At 37.7% G+C, this 23,900-nt stretch overlaps 2 protein-coding genes across 3 annotated transcripts; one reads left to right on the forward strand and one right to left on the reverse strand.

The window, feature by feature from the left end:
* The first annotated feature begins 4,150 nt into the window (after window positions 1-4,150).
* Window positions 4,151-10,906, forward strand: LOC149816977 (transcription factor RF2b-like). Of its 2 annotated transcripts, XM_089987201.1 has the most exons (5): window positions 4,160-4,862; window positions 5,535-5,667; window positions 8,928-9,012; window positions 9,535-9,786; window positions 10,661-10,906. In XM_089987201.1, exons 1-5 carry the CDS (start codon window positions 4,258-4,260, stop codon window positions 10,723-10,725), a joined length of 1,140 nt encoding a protein of 379 aa, XP_089843327.1. In that variant the 5' UTR covers window positions 4,160-4,257; the 3' UTR covers window positions 10,726-10,906. The 2 variants fall into 2 exon arrangements, with proteins under 2 accessions (XP_089843328.1, XP_089843327.1); XM_089987202.1 differs by lacking the exon at window positions 9,535-9,786 and having other exon boundaries at window positions 4,151-4,862.
* Window positions 10,907-19,144: 8,238 nt separating this feature from the next.
* Window positions 19,145-22,715, reverse strand: LOC149816978 (serine decarboxylase-like). The gene is made up of 5 exons (XM_089987203.1): window positions 22,254-22,715; window positions 20,656-20,887; window positions 20,339-20,532; window positions 20,125-20,261; window positions 19,145-19,951 (listed from the first exon to the last, which is right to left on the reverse strand). The coding sequence occupies exons 1-5, from the start codon at window positions 22,567-22,569 to the stop codon at window positions 19,385-19,387; spliced, it is 1,446 nt and encodes a 481-aa protein (XP_089843329.1). The 5' UTR covers window positions 22,570-22,715; the 3' UTR covers window positions 19,145-19,384.
* Between the last annotated feature and the right edge of the window lie 1,185 nt (window positions 22,716-23,900).

Genomic DNA, 23,900 nt, shown 5'->3' on the forward strand with positions numbered 1-23,900 from the left:
CCACATCCTTCATTGGATCATTGAGATCTATATTATCTTAGTTTGAATATTTTCTTGTTTTGAAAAATTGTAATGGATATTGGATATCAAGCATTGATCCATATCTCAATTTAGCAGTTTAGTTGAATTAAAATTTACTTTCTTAATTTATATTTATAAAAAATGGCAGATTCAGTCTACTAGGACTAAAATTCTTATATAAGGAAGATCTAAGATTAGAGGAGTTCGTGAAGGCATTAAAAATTGTTAATTTCTAATTTATTTGTTTTATTTCATGTTTTGCATTAATTCCCTGTAATTCCCAGCAATTTCCTTGCTTTTCTTTAGTTTTTATGCATAAGCATAACATAGAGTTTTTTATGAATCAAGGATTCAATTTTCATCAAAGTGGTATCAAAGCAAGATCTCGATCTTGTGACAATGTCAGAAGGTGACCAAAAGATAATTATTCAAGAAATTGTGGTTGAGGCTGACCAACCCATTTTATATATTTTACATGAAATCAGATTTAGTTGACCTCTTTTCAGTAGATCCAGTAGCAGCACATGTCAAATCATATATACATCCAATTTTTCTTATATATTCATTATTGGGTTTGGATCTAGAATTGGACCCAATCATCAGTTGAGTCAATTCTGACCTCAAACCTAATACATTCCCAACGTAGTGAGAATGGGTCGAGGTTTAAATATTTTACATTAAGTTATGTTACAAAATTAATTAAGAAGATCACATGAAATCCCATTTTGGAAAAAATGTGTTGCCTCGCCGAGTGCACAAAGTAGCAATACAAACTATGGGCCCATAAATTTCAATAAGTTCATATCTCATTTTGTGGGTCTCAATTGCCTTTTTTTTGTAAAATGATCGTACAATAAAAAAGACACATTTCCCGAAATGCCTTATAGTTTTTAAAATCCGCCCCATGTCCAAGTTTGCAAATATCTAACTTGTTTAAGAAAATTTTATCCTTAGCACAAGCAAACATCCTAAAGTTTTCGTGATATATCAGTACGCTCTCTGGGTATCACAAAGTCTCAGCAAAAGGTAGATTCATACATTTTTTTTGTGGACCTCATGAAATTTGCATAACTGAATTGACAAACTTATTGTAACTAAAACCTATTGTAACTTTGCAAATATTTTACTAAATTCACATATATAGTACAAAGTTTGCATGATCAAATTTGTGAACTTATAACTAAAACCTGACGAAACTTCTTAAATATTTTACTAAATTTTTATATATAGTATGAAGTTCACATTAGAACCATGCAAATCTTCTTTAAGTAAATGATCTTCAAGGAGAACCGCAAATATGAGGCGATTTGCACATAACACGTTGTAAAGTTCTAGGAAGTTCGCACTCTAAAATGACTATCGCAAATAAGATGCTAACTTCGCAAATAAGGTCATTGTGAATATGCTCTGTATATGTGGATTTTCTGACATTTATGAAGTTTCAACAAATCCTAGTGCATCTTCTAATTCAGATATGGGTCATGGTCTAAAAGGTTCAACACAAACACATCACACATATTCTCTGAGACCAAATCTGACATCATGGATGTGTTCAACGTGGACAAGATAACAGACCTTTTGTTTTAAGGAAGGGAATCAACCCTTGAATCATAGTTTTCCGACTTACAAAAATGTGAAAATTTGGTACATTATAAGCCTTAAATTTTCAACCTTCATAAAATCTGACATATACATCATAAAGACACGATCCAAATGTTAGTTTCTACTAAACTTAATATGTAGATCACATCTATACCCAAAAAAACTGAAGAAAAAAAAATAAAAATATTATATTTTTTCACTAAGGGGTTCCTTACCAGTGAGGGTATTAAACATTACCCCCGTTTTTTTCATGGAACTTTGTATCAATTATGGGTCATAACAAGGTCCATTGGTTGATGAGGCCAGGAGATCCGATGCACCCTTAAACTGGTAAGCTCCGATCCATTGATAAGGCTACTCATAAATGAAACAGTTGATAAGATAATTGATAGGAATGAAACTTTCCATCTCAATCAAAAAAGAATAAGAATATAGAGATGAAAGGCTCTCAAATGTGAAAATGTTTACGTTGGTCCCCTCTAGATGATGAATGTGAGCCTACTAAGTCCAATGTTCATTGGTCCATATCTGGTTTATGAATTGAGTCAAATCCAGTAGTAGGGTAATCACCAGGTTGTTAAGATGTGATCGGATCCGGTTCTGGGTTGAAGATAACTAAGTTGGATCCAGGTAAAAATGTGCTTTGTATCACACCAGGCTAGCTGATTGATGTGCTTAAGAGCCCCACTGGTAGGGCCTGCAAAGAAACTGAGCTGCTCGTAGCTTTGCTCGATTTGGATTGTCGAAGGTTTATGTGGGCTCGTCAAGAAACAGAGAACTAGCCAATTTTTTGAGTCAAGAATGAAAAAGGTGTGCTCAACTCAGCTCGACTCTTGGCTCATGTCTGATTGATGTAACTGGATGGTTGACCCTTATTAGGAATGCAAATGGGTCGGATCCAGGATGAAGGTTTTGCAGTTTTTAGATGTTACGGATCCAGCTTTGCTCGTGACAAGCTGAGCTATGAGCTAATGAGCCCAAGTCCAAGCTGAGTTTGCCCAAATTAGCCAAGCTTGAAAAGGGTCAATTCTTGGGCATGATGACTTAAAGGACTACACTACTACCAACTAGACCGGTCGGGAACCAAACTTGGACCAGATTTTCAGGTATGGTATCGGATTTAGACTGGGATCTAATGCAAAATATTAAGCCTTTTCAAAATGGAGATCTTTTGGGTTTATAACTCGAAGAAATCACACCCAGGCACAAAGAGCTGGCTCAGCCTATCATACCTATGTTCATCATCCTGGCGGCATAAAACTCCGACCAAGGTTGGGATTCTTGACCCCCAAACCTTATGCTGGGCTTCGGCTTAGGCAGAGGGACAACACCCATGACAATCAAACTTTGACTGCTAGTGTAGCGGCCAAAGTCCCGCCCCACTGTGTAGGAATGGCAGTGGACCGGGGGAAAGTGGGGCCCCACCCCTCCTCGCCCCGTTTGGACCAGGGATGAAGGGTATGAAACAGGGATGGAGGTGGGGACGAAGGTTAAAATCCATCCCCGTTCATGGATGGAGGCGGGGATGGACGTACCCTTTCCCCGTCCCCGCCCCGTCCCTACCACTTTTCCCGCCTCATCCCCGCCCCGCCCCGCCCCGCCTCATCCCCGATGAAGGACATGAAACAGGGATGAAGGCTGGGGTGGAGGTTAAAATCCATCCCCGCAGGGGATAGAGGCGAGGATGGAGGTTCTAATCTTGAGGCAGGGCGGGGGTGGAGACCTTGTCCCCCGCCCCACCCCACTGCCATCCCTACCACTGGGGCATTAATATTTATGGTTTAGCTGAGATGCACTTGGCGAACTATGTCACAAAGACATGCCATTTTGATAATGTGTCTCTAGTGACATGACTGTACACATTCAAACACTTGGACATGGACATTGACACGTATAATTATTATTTTTAATATTATTTTAGTACTTTTCTATTTTAATTCAACAAAAAATGCATTGTTAATGTTAAAATGTTTAAACTAGTTTTTATTGATTAACTAAACATAGATGGCATATTCAAAACCCAATCTGATTCAATATAATTTTTCCAAAAGTAGTGAGAGCCTGAGGCTAGGGCCCCAAATGAATTGGGGTCAGACTCAGATCAGCATTTTAAGTCGGATCAAAATCTGATCTGGTTGCACTCTTACATGTAAATGGCTTGTTTTCCTTGAACCCAGTATTGTGACTTGTATATCAGATTGGGATTCAGCCTTACCTCATCCTCTTCAGATCTGATCCAGATCCGAATTTGGGTTTACTGTTTGTGTTTTGGATTTAGATCTGGATCTGACAAGGTGAGAACAGGGTGGCGGCACAGCCCAAAGCAATCCAGTCGCAAAACGTGCTCTGATTTAGTTGACGGCGAAGCTGTCCAGGTGAGAACAGGGGGCTTCAACTCGGGTGTTTGTCCCGCACCGACTACATCCGGGGGGTTTGCCTCCAGATTGTGGGTCCCACAAGGAAAATTTCCCCGCCCTCATTTGTTACCTTAACAGCGTGTGGGGTCCCACTTCTTGTTCCCGCAGTACGGCGTAAGAACATTAGCTCTCTGTCTGTGACGGAATAATACTCGAAGGCAGAAGAAGATACGTACGAACCATCTCCTGCGATTTGACCTCAAGATTTTCCAACGGAATGGAGGCCGAATATTCCGACGCGGGCGCCGGGAAGTTCTTCACGGGACGAGGTTCTGTCCGCGACCCGCTCGACCAGATGCCGGACACCCCGCGGCGGGGCTCCCACCGGAGAGCGCACTCGGACGTCACCTTCCGGCTGCCGGACGACCTCCTCTTCGACGTCGATGCAGATTTCCCCTTGATCGACGTCCCCTCTCTCTCCGACGACAGCAATTCCGGCGACGGGGGGCTGTTCTCGGCCCTTGTGGATGCCGGGAAGTCGCCGGAGGCTGGCGGCGCGGTCAAGGAGGAGGCGCATCCGATCGACGACGACGGCGGAGGTGGAAGAGGAACTGGGGGAAGGGGTTGGCACATGCGGAGCTTATCCATGGACGCGGCTTTCCTGGATGGCCTAGGGATTCAGCCCGGGCCGCCGGCGGAGAATAGGGGCTCGGCCACGCCAGATCCTTGCCAGAGGCCGCAACACCGGCGCGCCGGGTCGGTCGACGGTTGGCCGGGCTCTTCGTTTCTGGAAGCGGAGTCGTCGGTGGTCGACACGAAGAAGGCCATGCCCGCCGATAAGCTCTTTGAGCTATCTCTGATCGATCCCAAGAGGGCTAAGAGGCTCGTCTTCTTCTTATCTTTTTTCTATTTCCTTTTTTTTGTTCCTTCATGTTTTACTTTTGGGAGATTAATCATTTTGTTTCTGATTGTTTGATTTGTTGTTCATTGTGTTAAAATTTCCTTTTTTGACTTTCTGGGGGGAAATTTACCCCGATTTTTCTCGATTTCTGCTTGTGGTTATAATTACCATCATCATCACTACCACCATCGTCATTGTTCTTGCTTCTAATGCTACTATTTTCATTGTTTATCACAAAACCCCAAAATTTCATGAAAAATCCTATCTTTCCATGCACCATTATCATCATGGTTTTTGCTACTGTCGTGGCCGTTATAGTATTAGTACCGGTGTTAGTGTTTGTAGTAGTAGCTACTATTCCTGATTCTAGTCATTGTATTGGAAAATTTCTCTCTTCTGCTGTCAAGCTGGTGTTTTTCTAAATGTATGTAGGTATTTAATCTATTTAATTATTTATTTAGTCATTTATAATATATTTAGTGTGCGGGAGGATCACGGTTTGTGGGTTTCTCTCTGATGCAGTGTTTCAGATGTATGGTGATGTTTTGAGGGTGTTAGTTATGAGTGTGTTGTTTGAGGGTTTCTACTGAGATGATTGCATACTGCTTATCACTTCCTTTTGACTCGAGTTTTTGTGGATCCTCCATGTGTAGGATTCTTGCTAACCGGCAGTCTGCAGTAAGGTCAAAGGAGCGGAAGATACTTTATACAAGTGAGCTGGAGAGGAAGGTGCAGACACTTCAGACAGAGGCAACCACTTTGTCAGCACAGCTTACATTGCTTCAGGTATTTAGATTTGCTTGGATTCATGTGTGTCTTGTTGTTCTGTAAATGCTTCTTCACAAGTATCCTTCAGCGGCTTTTCTTTGGAATTCCATTGGGTCACGTAATTGATGAATTGGTAATGGATGATATAGAAAATTGCTTTTAATAATTTGCAAGGAATAGGGGTGCTTAGTGGGCAAAAATCTGTTTTGAGTTGGAAGGCCAAGGAATTCATAGATGTGGTTAGTTATGCTTTTGAATTTAAACACAAGCGGAATTAAATTTTGTGAGTTTGAAATGCAATATACAAATAGCTTTAATGAGTTGTGAGGAATAGCCGAATAGATGGTGGTTAGGAGCAAAAAACTGTTTTTATGTTGGAAAGTAAAGGAATTCATACGTGCGGAGAGTTATGCCTTTGACAGTAAAGAAAAGCAAAATAAGGAAATGTTTGTAAAATATATTGCATTGTGGTTGTGCAAATAAAATATTCTTGAAAGAAAAAGAGTAAGGCTTACGTACATTGTAAAGCATTGCAAATGCAGCCAAGGGCATAAATTATCTGGCAATAGAAGAATAAACTCATGGGTACCAGACATAAATATAAGGCTTTTTCAGAAAATAAGAATACATAAATATAACGATGCATTTTTTCTCTATACACTACACCCTAATGTTTTTGAGTTTGCACTGTGCATATGGGTAGTCCTTACATGTTTCATGAAAGGTTTCAAACAAGCTTTTTTTGTTGGAAGTTGATTTGGCTGTCATTATATTGATGATGGCTTTATGCAGGGAAAATTCTTGAAATGACAAAAGTTGGATGTGGTTTTCATTAACTGTGCCAAGGTTGAAATTTTCAATCTTACTGAAAGCACCACTTGTTTCTTTTGGGTTGGAGGTTTGTTTATACTGTGAGTCACCCTTGCATTCAGAGTGTCCAATGCTGAGTTGTATTCCAGCTACATGGATGCAGTGCCACCTATTTCATGAATGCCCTCCTTGGAAGCATCTAAAGTTTGTGTAATTAAGTAGGTTATCTTGCTTGTTATGGTCATCATCATTGTTACACTAACACCTCTTTCTAGTGCATTACCATCCAAGTGTCTGGCAGTAAGAGGTGTGGCTGTTTTCTTTACCCATGTGCAGAATGTGGGCTTCTAAAGTGTAAACTATGAATAGTTTCATACTTGGCATACTGACACTCGATAGTTCTGTAAATTATCTATCATGTGTTAGTTGCAAGTTCCACATCCTTCTTGGGTATGCGAGAGCTGTCCCGGAGTCTGATTGGGATTTGAGTATGAATTGTGCAGCTGAAGTTTACCTGTATCTAATAATATATCTGGGATTAATTATTATTTAAAATCCAATTCAATTAGTAAAGGATCTCTTTTCTCATGCTTAGAAAGGAGAAAGTGACCGTTCATAATTTCACATAGCTTGACCTCATCTTTAACCCTTTTTTTTTCTGGATAAAGAATAATTCCTTTCGTCATCATGTTAATTAATGAAGGCACAAATTGACAAAACCTTCTCTTAACAAGAGTTGCTGATCCTTGACCCCATCAACTATTCTTAACATCTCTCAAGTTGGCATGATGGAGTTTTACAAGCTAGAAGCTAGTCAATTTTGTATCTTGAAAGGCACACAATCTTTTGATTACTTGCACTTAATTGTCATTTTCTGAATACTGCATTTTCAAGTTGAGATCTGCTACCATTTGAAAAAAACTTTACATCTTTAATTTTTTGCATTATTTTCCCTCAGATTATTGATTTAAATGGAAATTTTGTTGGTGGGTTGGATGTTTGTTAAGTAGCTGACTATAATGGAGACACAAGACCAACATCTCAAACATGTGACCAAATTAGCAGCCAATTATTAGTTGATTAAAAATTAAAGTATTTTCTGCTTTCATTTAGTCCCTATGCAATTTCTTTAACTCAAACTAGTAAATTCCTTAGATATCTAGCATCTCTGTATCCTGAGAGAAGCATCTTATTTTTCAGAAATGGCCAAACAAAATATATGCCACTGCATTGCGTCCACTATCTGTTCAGCTATCTTGAACAATTGACACCTCATTCTGATCCCATAAAATTATATAGGTATAAATTTAGTATTTCTTCCTCAAGAGTGGTTTTATGTTAATTATCTGAACTTGTGTGATATGATTATTAAGATTCATATTTGGAAATAATCTGAATAAGTACTTCCAAGTTCCAACATGTATTATGTTGTAAACTATAATAAAACATGAGAAAAAACAAAGCAAACAGAAAAAAGAAATCATCAAATTTCTGTTAACATCTCCTGATGCATATGCTAAATATGTTTGGTAAATATTTTCTGTGAGCTTTTTTGTTTGACCTGACAACACTATATTAGTGATGGTAGCAACTCACCTCTCTATCTTGCTTAGATTTATTGGATTCCAAACTACCAAGGCCATTCCTGTTTTATTCTTACTTGCAGCATTACCTTGTCATTTCTTGAGTTGCCTAAGGTTCTGTTAATGCATTGACCTTTGTTTTTAAGTGAATATCCTTCACTTGGATGAGGATGTTTTGGCTTTTCCCAAAAATTGTAGCCATCTATTGATGATCAGATTCAATTTTGTCCATATTTTTATATTTCTGTAGAAGTGTTTACTCATCTTTAGTCTCAACCAGTGACAGATATTGCCTATATTTTGAAAATATCGCGATATTATCGGTATTTCAACGTCAGTCGATATTTTTTCTGATATTTTCAAAATATCCCCAGAACTGAAAATATCGCAATATTTTCCCAATATATTCCCAAGATATTCAAAAACATATATTTTAGTATATTTTAAGCATCTTTTTTTGTTTCTTTTATATTTTAAAAGCTTTTCGAGTTGTTTCTTTATATTTTTATAAGAAAAACAGTACAAACCTACTATTCTTGTCTTTTTTATTATTTACTATATTTTTTTTCAATTTTTAAATCTTCCTAGATTTTCTTGAGAAAAAACACTTTTGAAAATATCTCCGAGAAAAACCCTCACTAAGAAATTACCTTGAACAATATAGGTGACTATGGTCTGAATGTCAAGATCTAGAGAAAGTAAACTAAGGGAATTTTGTGAAGTTTGAACTAAGCGTAATAATTGAATTTTCTTTGGTTTCTAAAAGCTGGGAACATCTTACTGGGAATTAGAGTAAATATACATGATTTAGGCCTGGTAGCACGAAAATCAAACAATATCCTACCAAAATATCATCTTATTCTTGCATATTTTCTTTCACAACAGAGGGATACTACTGGACTGACTGTGGAGAACAAGGAACTCAAGTTACGGTTGCAGGCTATTGAGCAACAGGCACAACTTCGTGATGGTAATTTTGCATTATGATGTTTCTTAACCATGTTAATTTAGTTTCATTTCTGATTCTCTAGTCTGATTCAATTTAATTTCTGAAATCGGAAAAAAGAGAAGTATAATAGAGGGAAAAAGGGAGTTTCCTACATTAGATACTTCAGAAAATGATCAAATCCCATAATTTCCATGCAATATGTAGCGCAAAATTGCAGCTAGCACTTCTAAGGTATTTTAGGGCATGTTTCATGTCTGTGGACTAAGGTTTTTTACTTTTCGCTGCTCTTGTACAAGTATCAGAATCACTCTGGTTTGGGATATTTCTTCTTTTGGTAGTGTGATGCCTGTAGATATTTAGTTCCATCATTCCTAGTTTGTTTTCATCATTATTAGTGGCAGGGTAAATCTACTAGGATGTTCTTGGAGTTTCAGGGAAATAAATAAATATTTCTTTATGACGTTCTTCAGTGACCAATATAGATTCTTTGGTCTTCCTTTTAGTGCAATTTATTAGGTTCTTCATTTTGATAATATTTGACAGCTTTGAATGAAGCATTGAGGGAAGAATTGCAGCGGTTAAAGATAGCAACAGGAGAGATCCCACCTATGAACGGGAATGCCTTTAACAGAAGTATGCTGCAGCCAAATGAGTCGTTCTTCCATCACAACCAGCAGCTGCATCATCTCGGTGGCACACAAGTTCAGCATCCCCATATGTCTCCACCAATTCCAAATGGACAGCCTTTTGCAGATCAATCTCAGCAAAATTCCATGTATTTCATGATGGCATCTGGTAATCAATATGATCTTAAGTAGGGACTCAACTCATTCATGCCCATGTTCAGGATCAGAAGTCGATCTCGGTGGGAGAGGCTAACTGGAAACAAAACCCAACCATAGATGTTGTGTATATCTCTTGTAAACATAATGTAACGGTGATATCTAAGTTTTTATATTTAAAGGCTCCTAGACTCAACAAAAAGATTGTTGCTTGCTGTCTCTCTAGGTCTGGGTGTAATCCATTGCCGTGCCCAAATCCAAATAATCCAGGCCAACCTTGGTTGAGCCTTTCTGTCTAAAACTTTGATCTGGCTTGGTGGTGCTTGGGGTATCAGCAAATTTGCATGGTGGTGACAATTTGTTTTAGACTGTATGTGGCATGGAGTCACGTCTATTTTTTATTGTTTATTGCAACGTATTCGAGTCATCAAGTAGTGTAGGAATCTAAAGAAATCAATGGTATCGTTATTATTTTTTGATAAGTTTCAAGGCAATGGTTCATCTCTCTCTCTCTCTCTCTCTCTCTCTCTCTCTCTCTATATATATATATATATATATATATATATATATATATATTAGAGTCATGAATTAAGGTAGGATTCTGAAGAAATCCATGGCATTGTTGCTTATTATTTTTTTGGCATTGAATGGTTCATCTCTCTCTCTCTCTGGGTAATGCTTTAGGCTGTACTACATGGAATTGAGTCTAATTTTTGTTGTTTATTGCAATGTATTCATGTAGTGTTGGAATCTGAAGAAATCAGTGGCATTGTTGCTTATTATTTTGCAATTCGATTATTTAAAGACAATGGTTCATCTGTCTCTCTCATGTTTGGGTAATGGTTTTGTGGTTGATTTCCCATCATTTGGAGGACTTTTTTTTGCAGTGATCGAAAGGGTTGCTTTAGTGTCATTTTGTGTTATGCACGAAGCCAGGGAACATAGACAATGATCCATGATGTAACAGGGCGTAGATGGGCTTGGCAGGAACTTCTTGTGTTCAGCAATTTTACGCATTTGATGCAAAAGAGTGGGCACAGGAGCTTGTATGATCTGCTTGATATCATTGATGTCTTATAATCTTATATACTTTTCAATTTTTATTTTATATATGCAAGATTTGGCCACGCCAAGATTTTGTGGTTAGAATGGGCGCTGCTTTGAAACATTCTCGATAAAAGCTTCTTTATGATTTTTGGCAAAATTTAGTGGAGACATCTATCCTAACCATGAGTAGGAAATGAATTTTTATGTTGTAATGTTTTCGATATATCATTTTGCGTTAATTATGTGAGCAAATTTATGCATACTCCAACTTTGGGGCATTTTAGTATTGTTAAAAGGATCCTTCATTATATAAAGGGGACTGGATTTTGGATCATGGCCCAAAGTACTCTAGATCTATATGCTTTTTCCAATTCCGATTGGGCTGGGTGTCCACATACAAAAAGGTCTACAACTGGTTTTTGCACTTTTCTTGAAAGTAACGTTGTTTCGTGGATTGCTAAGAAGCAAAACACAGTTGCTCGCTCCATTTCATAAGCAGAATATCAATCAAATTCCTCGACGTCTGTTGAGCTCACCTAGATATTTTTCATTCTGGTCAGGATTTGAACTTGCTTTTGGCAAATTTAATTTCAAAAAAGGACCTAAATTATTAACAATAATCAATATCACACCTAATTTTTTATTTGTAAATGAATAGAGTTCGCAAGGATGTTTTTTAACAACCATGCATTATCATGCTCACGAGGAGATGGTCCTCCAAAAAAATATATAGAAAGAACAAATAATGATGACAATGGAGAAGATGGTACACCATCCTTTTGGCAATAATTTTCTTGCAGTTTATGGTTGTGCTATCACAATTTTGCTGTCATTGTCTACATGGATGGCGTGATGACCATCAATCAATATGTTTAGTTGCCACCATGCATGGGACCAAGGAGAAGTGAGTCACCTTCAAGCCGTTTTTTAAAAAATAATAAGGAATTATCTCGGTATTTTTATGAATAATTCATCGACACTTAATTATTGATGAGATTTTTGGATTTTTATCGAGTTATTTAACAATTGCAAGCTTTTTAAACAAGATTGAACCAAAAGAGATCCAAATTAATGAACACTCTGTGTTTAGAAATTGATCCAAAAATACAGATCAATTCTCAAACATACAAATCTCTCTCTCTCTCTCTCTCTCTCTCTCTCTCTCTCTCTCTATATATATATATATATATATATATATATATATATCCTTGTTAAGGATCTTGTTATTTGGATTGGATCCATTAGATGGACCCAATCCACTCTAAACTAAATATAGATAGAAATACATATATATGTGCAGTGTAATGGTATTGCTCTAAAATTCATTGAAGAAGAATTGCTCATGCAGTTTTTTTTTATCTCAATTTATCTCTATTCAAGCATCATATGATAGTTTTATTTTGAATAATTCATATTTATTGTCTTCCATTTTTAGGCCACCAGCATGGGGATTACTTGCACTAAAGCTTGTAGATGACAAAATATTACCGTTTACTTATCTATCTTATGCCATTGAACTCCAAGTTTGCATTTCTTATTCCATTGCTGCTTAATTTTCTCATACTTAATCAAACTAAACTTCATTTTAGGGGCATTTTTTTAGAATTTTACAAACTTAAAATTTTAAGGGCATTTTATAGAATTTTTAAAATTTGTGTTTTTATTTGTAAATACTACTAATCAAAGATTCTCTTGTTGAATGAAGATGAATGTTTAAAAAGGTTATAGAAGTGTATGCTTATATTTGAATGTATGTTTTAGATGTATAAAAACTAGTATATGTTTATATTTGAATTGATGTTTGAAGTGTATGTTTATATTTGAATGGATTTATGTTTGAGGGAGTTGGAGAGGATGAATGTTTTAGGAGGTTGTAGAAGTGTATGCTTATATTTGAATGTATGTTTAAGGATGTATAAACACTAGTGTATGTTTATATTTGAATTGATGTCTGAAGTGTATGTTTATATTTGAATGTATGTATGTTTCAGGATATTTAAAGTGTATATTTGAATTAGATTTTCTATTTTGTTTAATATAATGTAAAAAATATATAAAACTAATATAAAAAATTTAATTTTGCAGGTTTAATGCCTATAATGATGACATTCTTGTATCGCCGTTATCGGCCTTAACCATGTGTCATCGTTAGAACCTACAACGGTGACCTAATTGTCTCCTTCATAGCCTAAAGCAGTGACTTACTTCTCGTTATTATCGACTATAACGACGAGTTAATTCTCTCTATTACAAGCTATAAAGGTGACACAAAAATGTGGCCATTATAGGTATGTCACCGTTATAGGGTGAGTCGCCGCTATCGGTGTTCCCAGTTCTAACGAGATTCTTCACCGATATTAGGTCACACATTAATGGCAACCTATAAATATTTTCATTATTACTCAACTAAAGCAAAAAATTGGTGGCCATTTTTTGTCATTGTTATAGACCTTAGCAGCTATAAATAGGACAATAGTGGCAAGAAAAGTCATCGCTATTGACCCTTATCCTTGTAGTGATACGAGAAAAGAGTAAACTTGGGCTTTATCAAATCAAGATGCCAATATATCAAGCATCAAGTAGAACACTGCCACCAAAAACAGTTTTCATTAGGGAGAAAACAAGTATTAACTATTGGCATCAATGTCTTGGTCATTCTGCTTTTCAAATCATGAACCAAGTAGTTAGGCATTTTGGACTTCCTTTCTTTCATAGAGTTGATAATTATTTTTGTGATGCATGCCAATGTGGCAGAAGTCATGTTTTCCCATTTTCATCTTCTTTAGATAGAGTATTTGGACCTTTTCACTTAATATATTCTAATGTTTGAGGATCAACCCCAGTTCTTAGCTTAGATTGCTATCATTATTATGCCATTTTTTTATGTTTTTTTCTAAATATACTTGGGTTTACATGATTGCTCTCAAATATGATCTTGAACAAGTTTTTTGCTTATTTAAAATGAGTGAAAAATATATTTAATAGGAAAATCAAATGGTGGTGGTGAATACCGAGCTTTGGATCATTTCCTCTGAAGTTGTGGTATTAAACATAGAGTGTTGTATCCCCACACATATAAGCAAAACGGAGTTGCTAAGCAAAGCATCGTCATATTGTGGACACCAGACTCTATCTTATGAGCCAATATGGGGTTCCAATAAAGTACAAGACCTATGCTTTTAATATTGTTGTATATTTGATAAACAAGTTGCCCTCTCATGTCACTGGCCACAAATCTCCATGTGAAATTTTGTTTAAATGGAGTTCAGACTATGAGTTTCTTAGTATATTTGGGTGTACTTGTTATGCATGCCTACGACCTTATTGTGATCACAAACTTGATTTTAGATTATAATGTCATGCTTTTATTGGATATAGTCATTACCATGGCTATCAGTGTTTGAATCTTGAGACATGAAGAATCTTAATATCATGTAATGTGGTGTTAGATGAGAACATATTTCCCTTTAAAACTTGTGAAGAAATTGTCAAAATCCCTAAGTCAGTATTCGATAGTGTCCCTCTAGTGGTTCCATCTTCTCAAAACCATACTCCAAACATTGTCATTAGTCAAGAACTAGATTTACCTGAAGCACCTCCTTCATAGCCTATTACATCGTCTAGTAGTCTTGAACATCATTCTCCTATCACTACTTAAGAGTCAAATAGTTCTAGTCCTACGTCGTCTCCCATCATAGTTGCTCCACCTCTTTGTATCCATCCTATGATAACTCGATCTCAAGATGGCACTCATATTCTCAGGATCTACTTGTCCACTCTTTATCCTTGATGCGGGCCAAGTTGTGAACGACCCATATCCGGCTCCTTTCGCTCCATAGACTTGAGGTTGACCAAAGAATGACAAATCTAGATCCAGGATCCAAGCTCTAACTACTCCAAGTTATGAAACCTGCCCATGGGATGTCACCTCAACACTCCAGCCAAGTAGGACAAGTGGGACCCATGCCTAGGTCACCCTCCCTTGTTTATGAGGAATTTAATGCAAGTGAGACCTGCATGTGGGATGTCAATCAAAGGTGGTCAAGTAGGCCCCACTCCTTTGGTGTCTCAGCCATTTTAATGCCTTAGGGGACTCGTGCAACCCTTTTGAAGTCTCGCCTTAAATGGTCTTTGAGAAAACCAAGTGATATCTTGTGAATTGGGCTCTACATTAAGTGAGTCCAAGGAGGTTTTGTCTAGGGTGAGAATAGGTTTTTATCTATGTTTAGTTTTTTTTTAATTAATTTGCTTTATAGAATGTGTTGCCTTAACGAGGCTCCATTAGCCTATATAAGAGGCACATTTTGTAATGTGAAGGATACAAAATGAAGAATTAAACTTTCTTCTAAAAGATTGTCTCTCTCTCTCTTGCTCACATCCCCTAAGGACTCCTCTCTCTCTCTCTCTTTTTATTGCCAGTCTCTACCCTTAACTTTTATCACTCTATCTCTCTCTAAGGGAACCCTTCAGCATTATGGTGAATTAGATCATACTTGGGTCTAACTCATCCTAAGGACTAAGTTGTTGCATCAACATAACTTGGTTTGTGCGATCTAGTATAGCAACTTGGAGGACTCGACCTTTCTAAGCTCAACCTTGGAACCTTGGCCATCCCAGATGACTCAGCGATATAGCAGACCTCACCATATCCAGACAAACTTTTGTAAGCCATTAAAACCCTTGCCTTGAGCCAAAACCAAGCCTAAAACCCTCTAAACTAAATTCTGTTCAAAACCTATTTTCTGACAAAGCCTATTTTTCGTCAGACTTTCCTAGATCGCCAACCCAAACTGTGAATCCCTAGGTTCTAAAATTTTGACCCAACATTGCTTAGAATATCTAGTTGAATCCCTCTAAAAAACTTGATTTATTAAGGTACCTGTGCAGAAATATTAATTTTCCAAACTGGGGCTGTTTTGACCAAACCCACTCTAGCCTACATAAACTCTAACCTGACTTGCCGCTTATCCGAGACAGTTCTCCCAAAATACTAAGCCTTTGACCGTGAAAATTTTTCTAGACCTAGTCCAAGGTGTCTAGAATCATCCTTTCAAATTTGGGATTTTTTCTCCATACCGTTTGGGCATACCAAATTTTTTACCATAACTTGTCAGTAAATCACACCCCCAATTACCCGATTTTGATTGTTGACCTAGACTTAGACTTAACCGAGCTCACCTAAGCCCTCTAAAACCTAACCCTAAGTCTCAGCCACACATCAATCCTGTTTCTTGTGCTCTATTAATCGAATTTATCCAAGACCAGAAACCCAAAACATTTAAAGCCATGAAAAAAGAGATTATGACACTTAGCAAAATAGAACTTTGACTCTTGAACCTCCACCTACACAACACATTATTGGAAGTAAGTGGGTTTTTCAAATTCAAAGAAAGGCAAATGGCAACCTAAAAAGGTACACAACTCCGTTGGTGGCTAAGGGGTATGATTAAGAAGAGGGGATTGACTACTTTGAAACATTTAGGGTATGTTTGATTTTATAACTTTCACAAGCTTCTTATGATTCTGAATCACATTTTAGAACTTTCATATGGACATTGAAAACATGCAACCCATGAATGTGATTCTCATATGTGAATGTTGAAGCCTCAAAACTTGTAAAAGTTTTATGCAAGTCTGGCAATGTATAAAACTTTCACAAGAATTAATGCTTAGCTGTGAATGTGTTAAAGTATTGACATGACATTGACCTAACACATTTGTACATGATAGATTTTCACATAAGTCAAATTCACAACCTAAACGCAAACATGAGAAAGTTAATGCTTGAGAATGTAAATATCACAAATCACTTTCGCAAGGACAAAACTTTTACAACTATAGTAACTTGTGATCAAAACAAACATGCCCTTAGTTCAGTTGTCAAATCATTGTTTGCATTGCGTTATCAGTGGCAAATAGCCAATCAGGCATTTAGATGTCAAAAATGCTTTTCTAAATAGTGATATGAATGAAATTGTTTATATGACTCATCCACCCTGTTTTCAAGATTCAAACTTTCTTCATTATATATGTATAGACTTCATTCTGTATGGTATGAAACAAGCTCTTCAAGCACTACTACCAACGTTTGAATCAAAGCTCCATTGACTTTGGGTTTTGTGGGATCACACACTGACACTTCATTATTTATATTTCGACAATCAAATGTAATCTTATATGTGTTAGTGTATGTTGATAATATTTTGATCACAGAGAGTTCAAGACGTGGTTATGAAGCTGATCAGACATCTTAGTCATGAGTTTGCATTAAAGGATTTGGGTGAGCTACATTTCTTTTATAGTGTAGAATCACACAAGTGTAATTTAAGGGTTATTTTTGTCCCAAAAGAAATATGCTTTGGATCTATTACATCGAGCCAACATTATGGAAGCTAAGCCTATGTGCACACCATTACCTACTTATCTGGTGCTTTCAGGCAACACTGAAACAAAGTTTCATGATCCAATGATGTATAAAAGAATTATTTGCCCTCTACAATATTTGACTTTGACAAGGCCTGATTTGTCACTTCCAATGAATAGAGCTTGTCAATTTATTTAGTGTCCTATGAAAGATCATTGGGGAGTTGTTAAGTGGATCCTGCGATATATAAAACACACTATTCATTATGGGCTGATCATTCGTCCAGTGACACTGTTTGTATCAAATGCCTATGCTGATGCAAACTGGGCATGATGTCTTCGTGGTCGTAAATCAACTGGAAGATATATGGTTTATCTTGGTCCAAATATTCTGTCTTGGAGTTTCAAGAAGCAGAACATTGTGGCCCGATCCAGCACAAAAATTGAATACAAGATATTGCTCAAATCACGTTAACTCTGTCTTGTCTGTGTGATCAATGCAAGCATCTATCGTGTATATATCTTATATTTTATTATAATCTATAGAGAATACATCTATGTGAGTTCAGATTAAGCGATCACTTGAAACTTTGTTGGAGTTTAAGAGATAAGAATGTTTGGGAGCTACTCATTAATGCATACAATGAATATGCCGATATTTTAGATCTGCAACTTGACGCAGGGAACGGATCATTAGTTGACCCAACTCAGACACCTCACAGAGTTTTCATGCACCACACAAGAATAGCCATTCAGGTCCACTGCAACCTATGTCTCCATCATCCAACTAAGTTTACGTATCGGGTCGTATGATGATGTTTCCAACAGAACGCTTCCACCAGACCATCAATAAGCATATAATTTTTTTAGGTGGATTTAGGTAAGGGCCAGGCTGGGCACATGCCTACCTTGATCCAAAAATCCCCAACGTAAGAGTTTGGGCCAGGGTTGGTTGAAAGTTACTTTATTATCTTACGTCTCAAGTTCAAACTTCTTTAATGGCAACCTTTTGAAACATGTTAAGGATCCAGATCATGTTTAAAAGCCCAAATTCGAATATGTATACCATTGGATAAAACCGTATTCGACCCAATTTCTCAATTGGATTAAATTTTTTTTACCAAACCCGACTAAATGGATTCTGGTCAGTCAGATATCCAACTCAAACATGTATCATTACATCCCTAGCATCTGTTCTCATCCTAGTTTAGATTCTTGTGCACACCCTAGTTTAGATTCTTGGCTTCACCCCTGGTTCCAACTAGTTTAAAATCTCAGTTACCTTACCACTGCCTATGATGAAGATGAAACGCTTATAGCTTAAAGACTAAAGAACAGCCGCTTTAGAACCACTCAAAAGCGCTAAAACAAATCAGGCTTTATCTTAGTGCCAGCCAAACTGATATAAAGAGAGCACCATGGAACCCGCTCCCACGCGAATTGTCGTACTTCTATTTGATTGTTGTCCATACCACCTTCATGCATCTGCTATGATCACATTCATGATAGTTTAGGTTGCCCAGTCAGATGAGTGGGAATCTCATGAGAGGCCTCAAGCTCATCAGGTAAGTCAGAAAAGATGCGTTTGTGTGCAGGAAAGTAGGTCTTCACTTCTGTCCACTGTTCACAAGCTCCGGACACTCATTGCTAAGCCCCTACCGTAACATTGCTCCTCTCTCAGGCTAAGCATTTTCTGTAGTCTACCCATAGGAACTTTTAGGATGAATGCAGATCGATGCACTAAAGAGGAATAAGTTGGCTGCAGTTTACATGATCAAAAGTAGATCAACAGCATGCTTTACACCAACAGAGATGAGCTTACTCCATCCTGAACAAGTTTCTTCAAAAGGAGATGGAAGCAGATAATGAGGCACAACGATCTCCAACCAACATGCGTGTGCATGACTGAAAAAGCAAACACCCAATTGTGATTAAGCATCTGGGGAAGGCACTTCAAAAGCCAGGAAAAATACGTTAAATTGCAATAGACTTCAGCACTGTTATCATCCGGATGAAGATGAGAACGACGAGTCTGAGCCCCAATCAACATACAACTATATATTCTGCACATGGACAAATAATAGGAAAACAGAAACATATTTCATACATGACTACATAAAAGGTTCTTCCAAGCACTCGGCCATCTATTCATTCTCGAGGCAATTCCTACATAGAGACCACAGAAGCAGAAGAAAAGAAGATTATTTATGAAGGGCACACATGCAGCTCTCCTCTCCAATCTCATCTGCAATACATGGAGCTTGTGCCTTTCCGTCCTGGAACCAAATCTGTCGCTTCTGAATGAGCTCGTTCATGAAGTTATCAAGCTTTTCGATATCAATATTAGGCATCACAACAACATGAGCAATATCCCCTTGGCAGGCCAGCTGCCACTTACGGATAAACACCTCATCATGCGGCCGCTCAAATACCACGGTGCTGCTGAGCTCATTCAGCATGGCACCAATACCAGCTGCAAGCAGACGGTCTTTAAGGTAATGAGCATTTCTGAGGCACTTCTGCACTTCTTTCTGAAAACCCCTATAGCCTTTCCGGTTGAGTGTGTACCACAGGAAGATTGGGGCGTGGCCGTTCCGGCTACCCATGATGGTGGCATCCCTTGAAGCCAGATACTCAACATTCCTTGACAATGCATTGATGTGCTCCAGTCTGGTTATTTGCACACCACACGGCATCGGGCAACCAACTAACTTGTGCCCAGAAACACTCACACTTCCAATTGGCTTTTTGAAGGTGACCTTTGGTGCCTGTCAAGAAGAAGAGAAACAACATGAATTATTATACAAAAGGTATCATGCACCAGAGCATCTTTAATATCAAAACTTAATTGTGCATAACAGAAAAAGTACTGTGCAAGTGACATAAATCAGTAAGTTCTACAAGGCATTACACATGAGACAAATTAGTAAGCTCTACATACTCGCTTCACAAAAGGCATCATGAGTCCAAACAAAGCACCATCGCAATGAATGTAGAACCGGTGGTGACTAAAACCAGCTTCTTCAAGTGTTTTGATGACCAGATCAAGATCATCAACAGCTCCCTTAACCGTTGTTCCTACATTCCACAAAACACTGCATGAGAGAGCTAATTCATATAATGCAAGGAAAAGAAAGGGATTGTTTGTTACTCACCAATGTTAACATTGATAATGGCTGGTTTGTCCTTGTTCAGGAGGAGTTTGGATCCAAAGTCTGCACAATCAATCTCGCCGGAGACAAGAGTATTAACTTTTATGCAATCCATTCTATACATTCGTGCTGCCTTGAAGACAGAGTAATGGGACTCTCGTGAGGCATAGAGAATTCCATCAGGAAACACTTCCCTCCTGCAGAATTAAGTGGTAGGAACTGCTGAGTTTAAATTCTGAAGATCTATAGCACATGCGATAGTGTACTTTCTTGTCTTTGTAACAGATAAAATGTTAATCATGGAAAGCCATTGTACTCACCCAACAAGAATGCCATGCAGGTTGCCTTCAGTTCCACAATTTGTAATGTATCCCCAATATTCATTCTTTTCCAATTCCCAAAGACGTGCAAACCAGTCCAGTACCCCAACTTCAAACTGCCTGGAATGGACACCATAGTTGCTTTCTATGAAAGGATCACCAAGATTATTGATGGAGAAATGCTGCAGCTGTGCCAGAGCCCCATAATCAAAGTCCAGATTATATGGATAACCTGCATAAACATCATATAAATACATTACCATCATGAAAAGTAATGTACTTAAAGGGCTAACACAATTGTAAACACATTGCCAAAATCCACAGAAAGGTTATTGCGAACTTTATGAACTGAGAAGCAAAAAATATTCTGATAAAAACATTCCTCGATGATATCAACATAACTCTTGAAATCATGTCCAGTAGCAATACCAAACCAAATATGGCATCCATAGTGGGGTCCTAAGCTAAGCCTTCACTAAAACTTGTATTTTAATGTCATAATGTCGTTCAAATCCTCCCAGTTGTTATCCTACTGCAACAATCCTTGCTAGTAAGAATATCCATGTTGTGGCAATTCCATCCAAAATGTGATGATTTCTCCTCCAGCATATCCGTGTACAATGCTCAAGGCTCTAGGCTGAGTAGCAGGAGCAACAATCCATTATGCTTAACGGAAGTCTGTGCAAAGTTTCTCTCCGTGATATGAGTTACCACCCTTTGAACACTCAGACTACACAAAACATTCATCCACTCTATGATAGAAAACTTCCTTTTCACATCAATCAAAATGAAAGTTGAATAGACAAGCCATGGGCTTCACACAATGTGAATGTTTAATGAAGAGAACACATACTCCTCATTGACCTGGAGTATGAAACCTTGGGAAAAAGAATTATAAATAGATAGAATAAAGTAGACAGAGGGATTAATATTTAATAGATATTGGTAAAGGTAAAATAAATAGTTCAAAGAATGAGAAGAGTATTCAAGGCACAACAAACACGCGTGATGAGGAACTCTAAGCAATTAATCAATCAGGTATTGGATAGGGTCATGTAATTCATATCAATAGGAAAATTAATTGCCGGAGAAGCAAAAGGTTGAATATGGGTGGTAACAGTCTGATCTATCAAGAGCAATGTCACCCTCAGATTGTAGAATTCATTGTAGACGCATGAGTTGGTGAACTCAATACGTTCACCTAAACACTAACTCGTTTCACCAAGGATGTATTTCATGCAAAATACCTCAAACTCGCATAATTTAATAGCACAATCATAAAAATGATCAAAACAGAGAACCAATTCCGCTACCTTACTCTTGTACGTAATGTAACACCAATTCACCATAAAATTTGTGGGTACATTTCCTTCAATAATTGGATCACATTTCCGTTATCCAGACTTCCTATACAGCATTCCTAATGAAAATTTCTGTCCTAGTTGATCCTGATTAGACATTAGAAGTATATTGATTGTTGCTCAATAACCGAATATTTTTTTCTGTAAATACTGAAAGAATCACGTGCACGACTAAAACACTTGTACGGCAACAAATAGGAAACAGGGGAAACAAAGAAAGAAAACGTGAGAATTTACCGAGATGATTCTTTGTCCTCTCAATGAGGGATTTCCTATACCTGGACAAGACCCCTGCAATGTACGCCTCCCGTTCTCCGGTGAGCTCGTCGTCTGCATCGGGCTCCGTCACGGCCAGACTCAACGTGTGGACGTTCCTCCCCAATACGATCTCCCTCTTCCGGCCATCATTCCCCGGCAATCCTTCCGCCATCTCTCCGTTCCCTAGCACGATATCTGCCGTATCGAACTCCTCCGGCAATGGCTCGACGTCATCGGCGGACGTTTTCGCGTTGCCGTTCGCTTCGGAGGAGGAAACACCGCTGCTCGCTACCATTTCTCTCCTATCCAACGCCGGAAGACGCGATAGCGTGGCCGGATTACGACGGGTCTAGCCCTAACAAGCCGGAAACCGGTGAGAACACGGTTGGAAAACCCTAGTGAGCCAAGAAAGAGAAGAACCGGTCGGGTCTTCGCCTGGCACAATAGGTGGGAATGTTAATTATATGACTAAACTGCCCTGTGGTAGAGTGCTGCACTGGATTCGGGGTCGGATTGGATCCAGTCCATTTAGTAGGTGTTGGTATATCCATACCCTCATCGTATGAAAACAATTGATCTGCTAGGGGTTCTTAAACTCCAATTTGGTAAGAATCCTGGTTCTGTGAGACCTGTAATCATGGTTAGCGGATCCTGGGAATCAAATACGATTGGATATAGGAGAAAATCCAATTCATTGATATCCCTATCATAGTCCAAGTTCTAAACTAATAAGTTCATATCCAATTAGGCTGGATCCAATGATACGTGGATCTCAGCAAAGTCCAGCCTGCCAAATGTCCCTCCCATCACCAACTGCACATTCTCCATATCCGATTATCGTTGGTAAGATCTTTCAACTTTGTTTCAACGGACGCCATCTGTTCCTTTCCAATGGTGGTCCGAATTTGAAGTGAATCTGGATATGAAATTGATCCAATGAAGTAGAGTGCGGATAAAAGTTCCCACCCAAAACAATGGGTTTTACATGCAAAACATAGATTCGGTCCAGATTCAAATGCAGATTTTTAACTTAATTTATGGAGAAACAATCCCCAAAACTTTAAAACGAGAGCGTTCATATTTGCTTGCATTGTTTGAGCGTTTACAAAAAAAATGTATGATATATATATATATATATATATCAGCGTTTTCCAAGGAAAAACAAATTTTTTTATTGTGACTTTTCACAATAGGAAAAGGCAAGCTTGCTTTTCTCCAAAGTACCATATCCAAAGTATTTCTCTTATTGCAAAAATAATAAAAACATCTTTTTGTTTGGTATAATATATATATATATATATATATATATATATATATATATATATATATATATATATATATATATATATATATATATATATATATGAGTAATGCCTTCCTTAGGCCCTTTTTTTCATTAGGTCAGGTCTCGTTAGTCCCTTTCAAATATCATAGTTTTAAGTATTTTTTTTCATGTCTAACACAGTGGATATGATCGATAGGTTTTGTTTAGTGGGAACCAGTTTTTGGATTGCCGAAATCTAACCTATATACAGGTTTTTCCCGTGATCTAAAATCAATGGCTATGAACATACCAGTTTTTCTTGACTCATAAAAAAATGTTTTTTATCAAAAAAACATGATCCA

Source organism: Nuphar pumila, chromosome 14, assembly GCF_984573655.1.
Source record: "Nuphar pumila chromosome 14, dmNupPumi1.hap1.1, whole genome shotgun sequence".
Classification (NCBI taxonomy): Eukaryota; Viridiplantae; Streptophyta; class Magnoliopsida; order Nymphaeales; family Nymphaeaceae; genus Nuphar; species Nuphar pumila.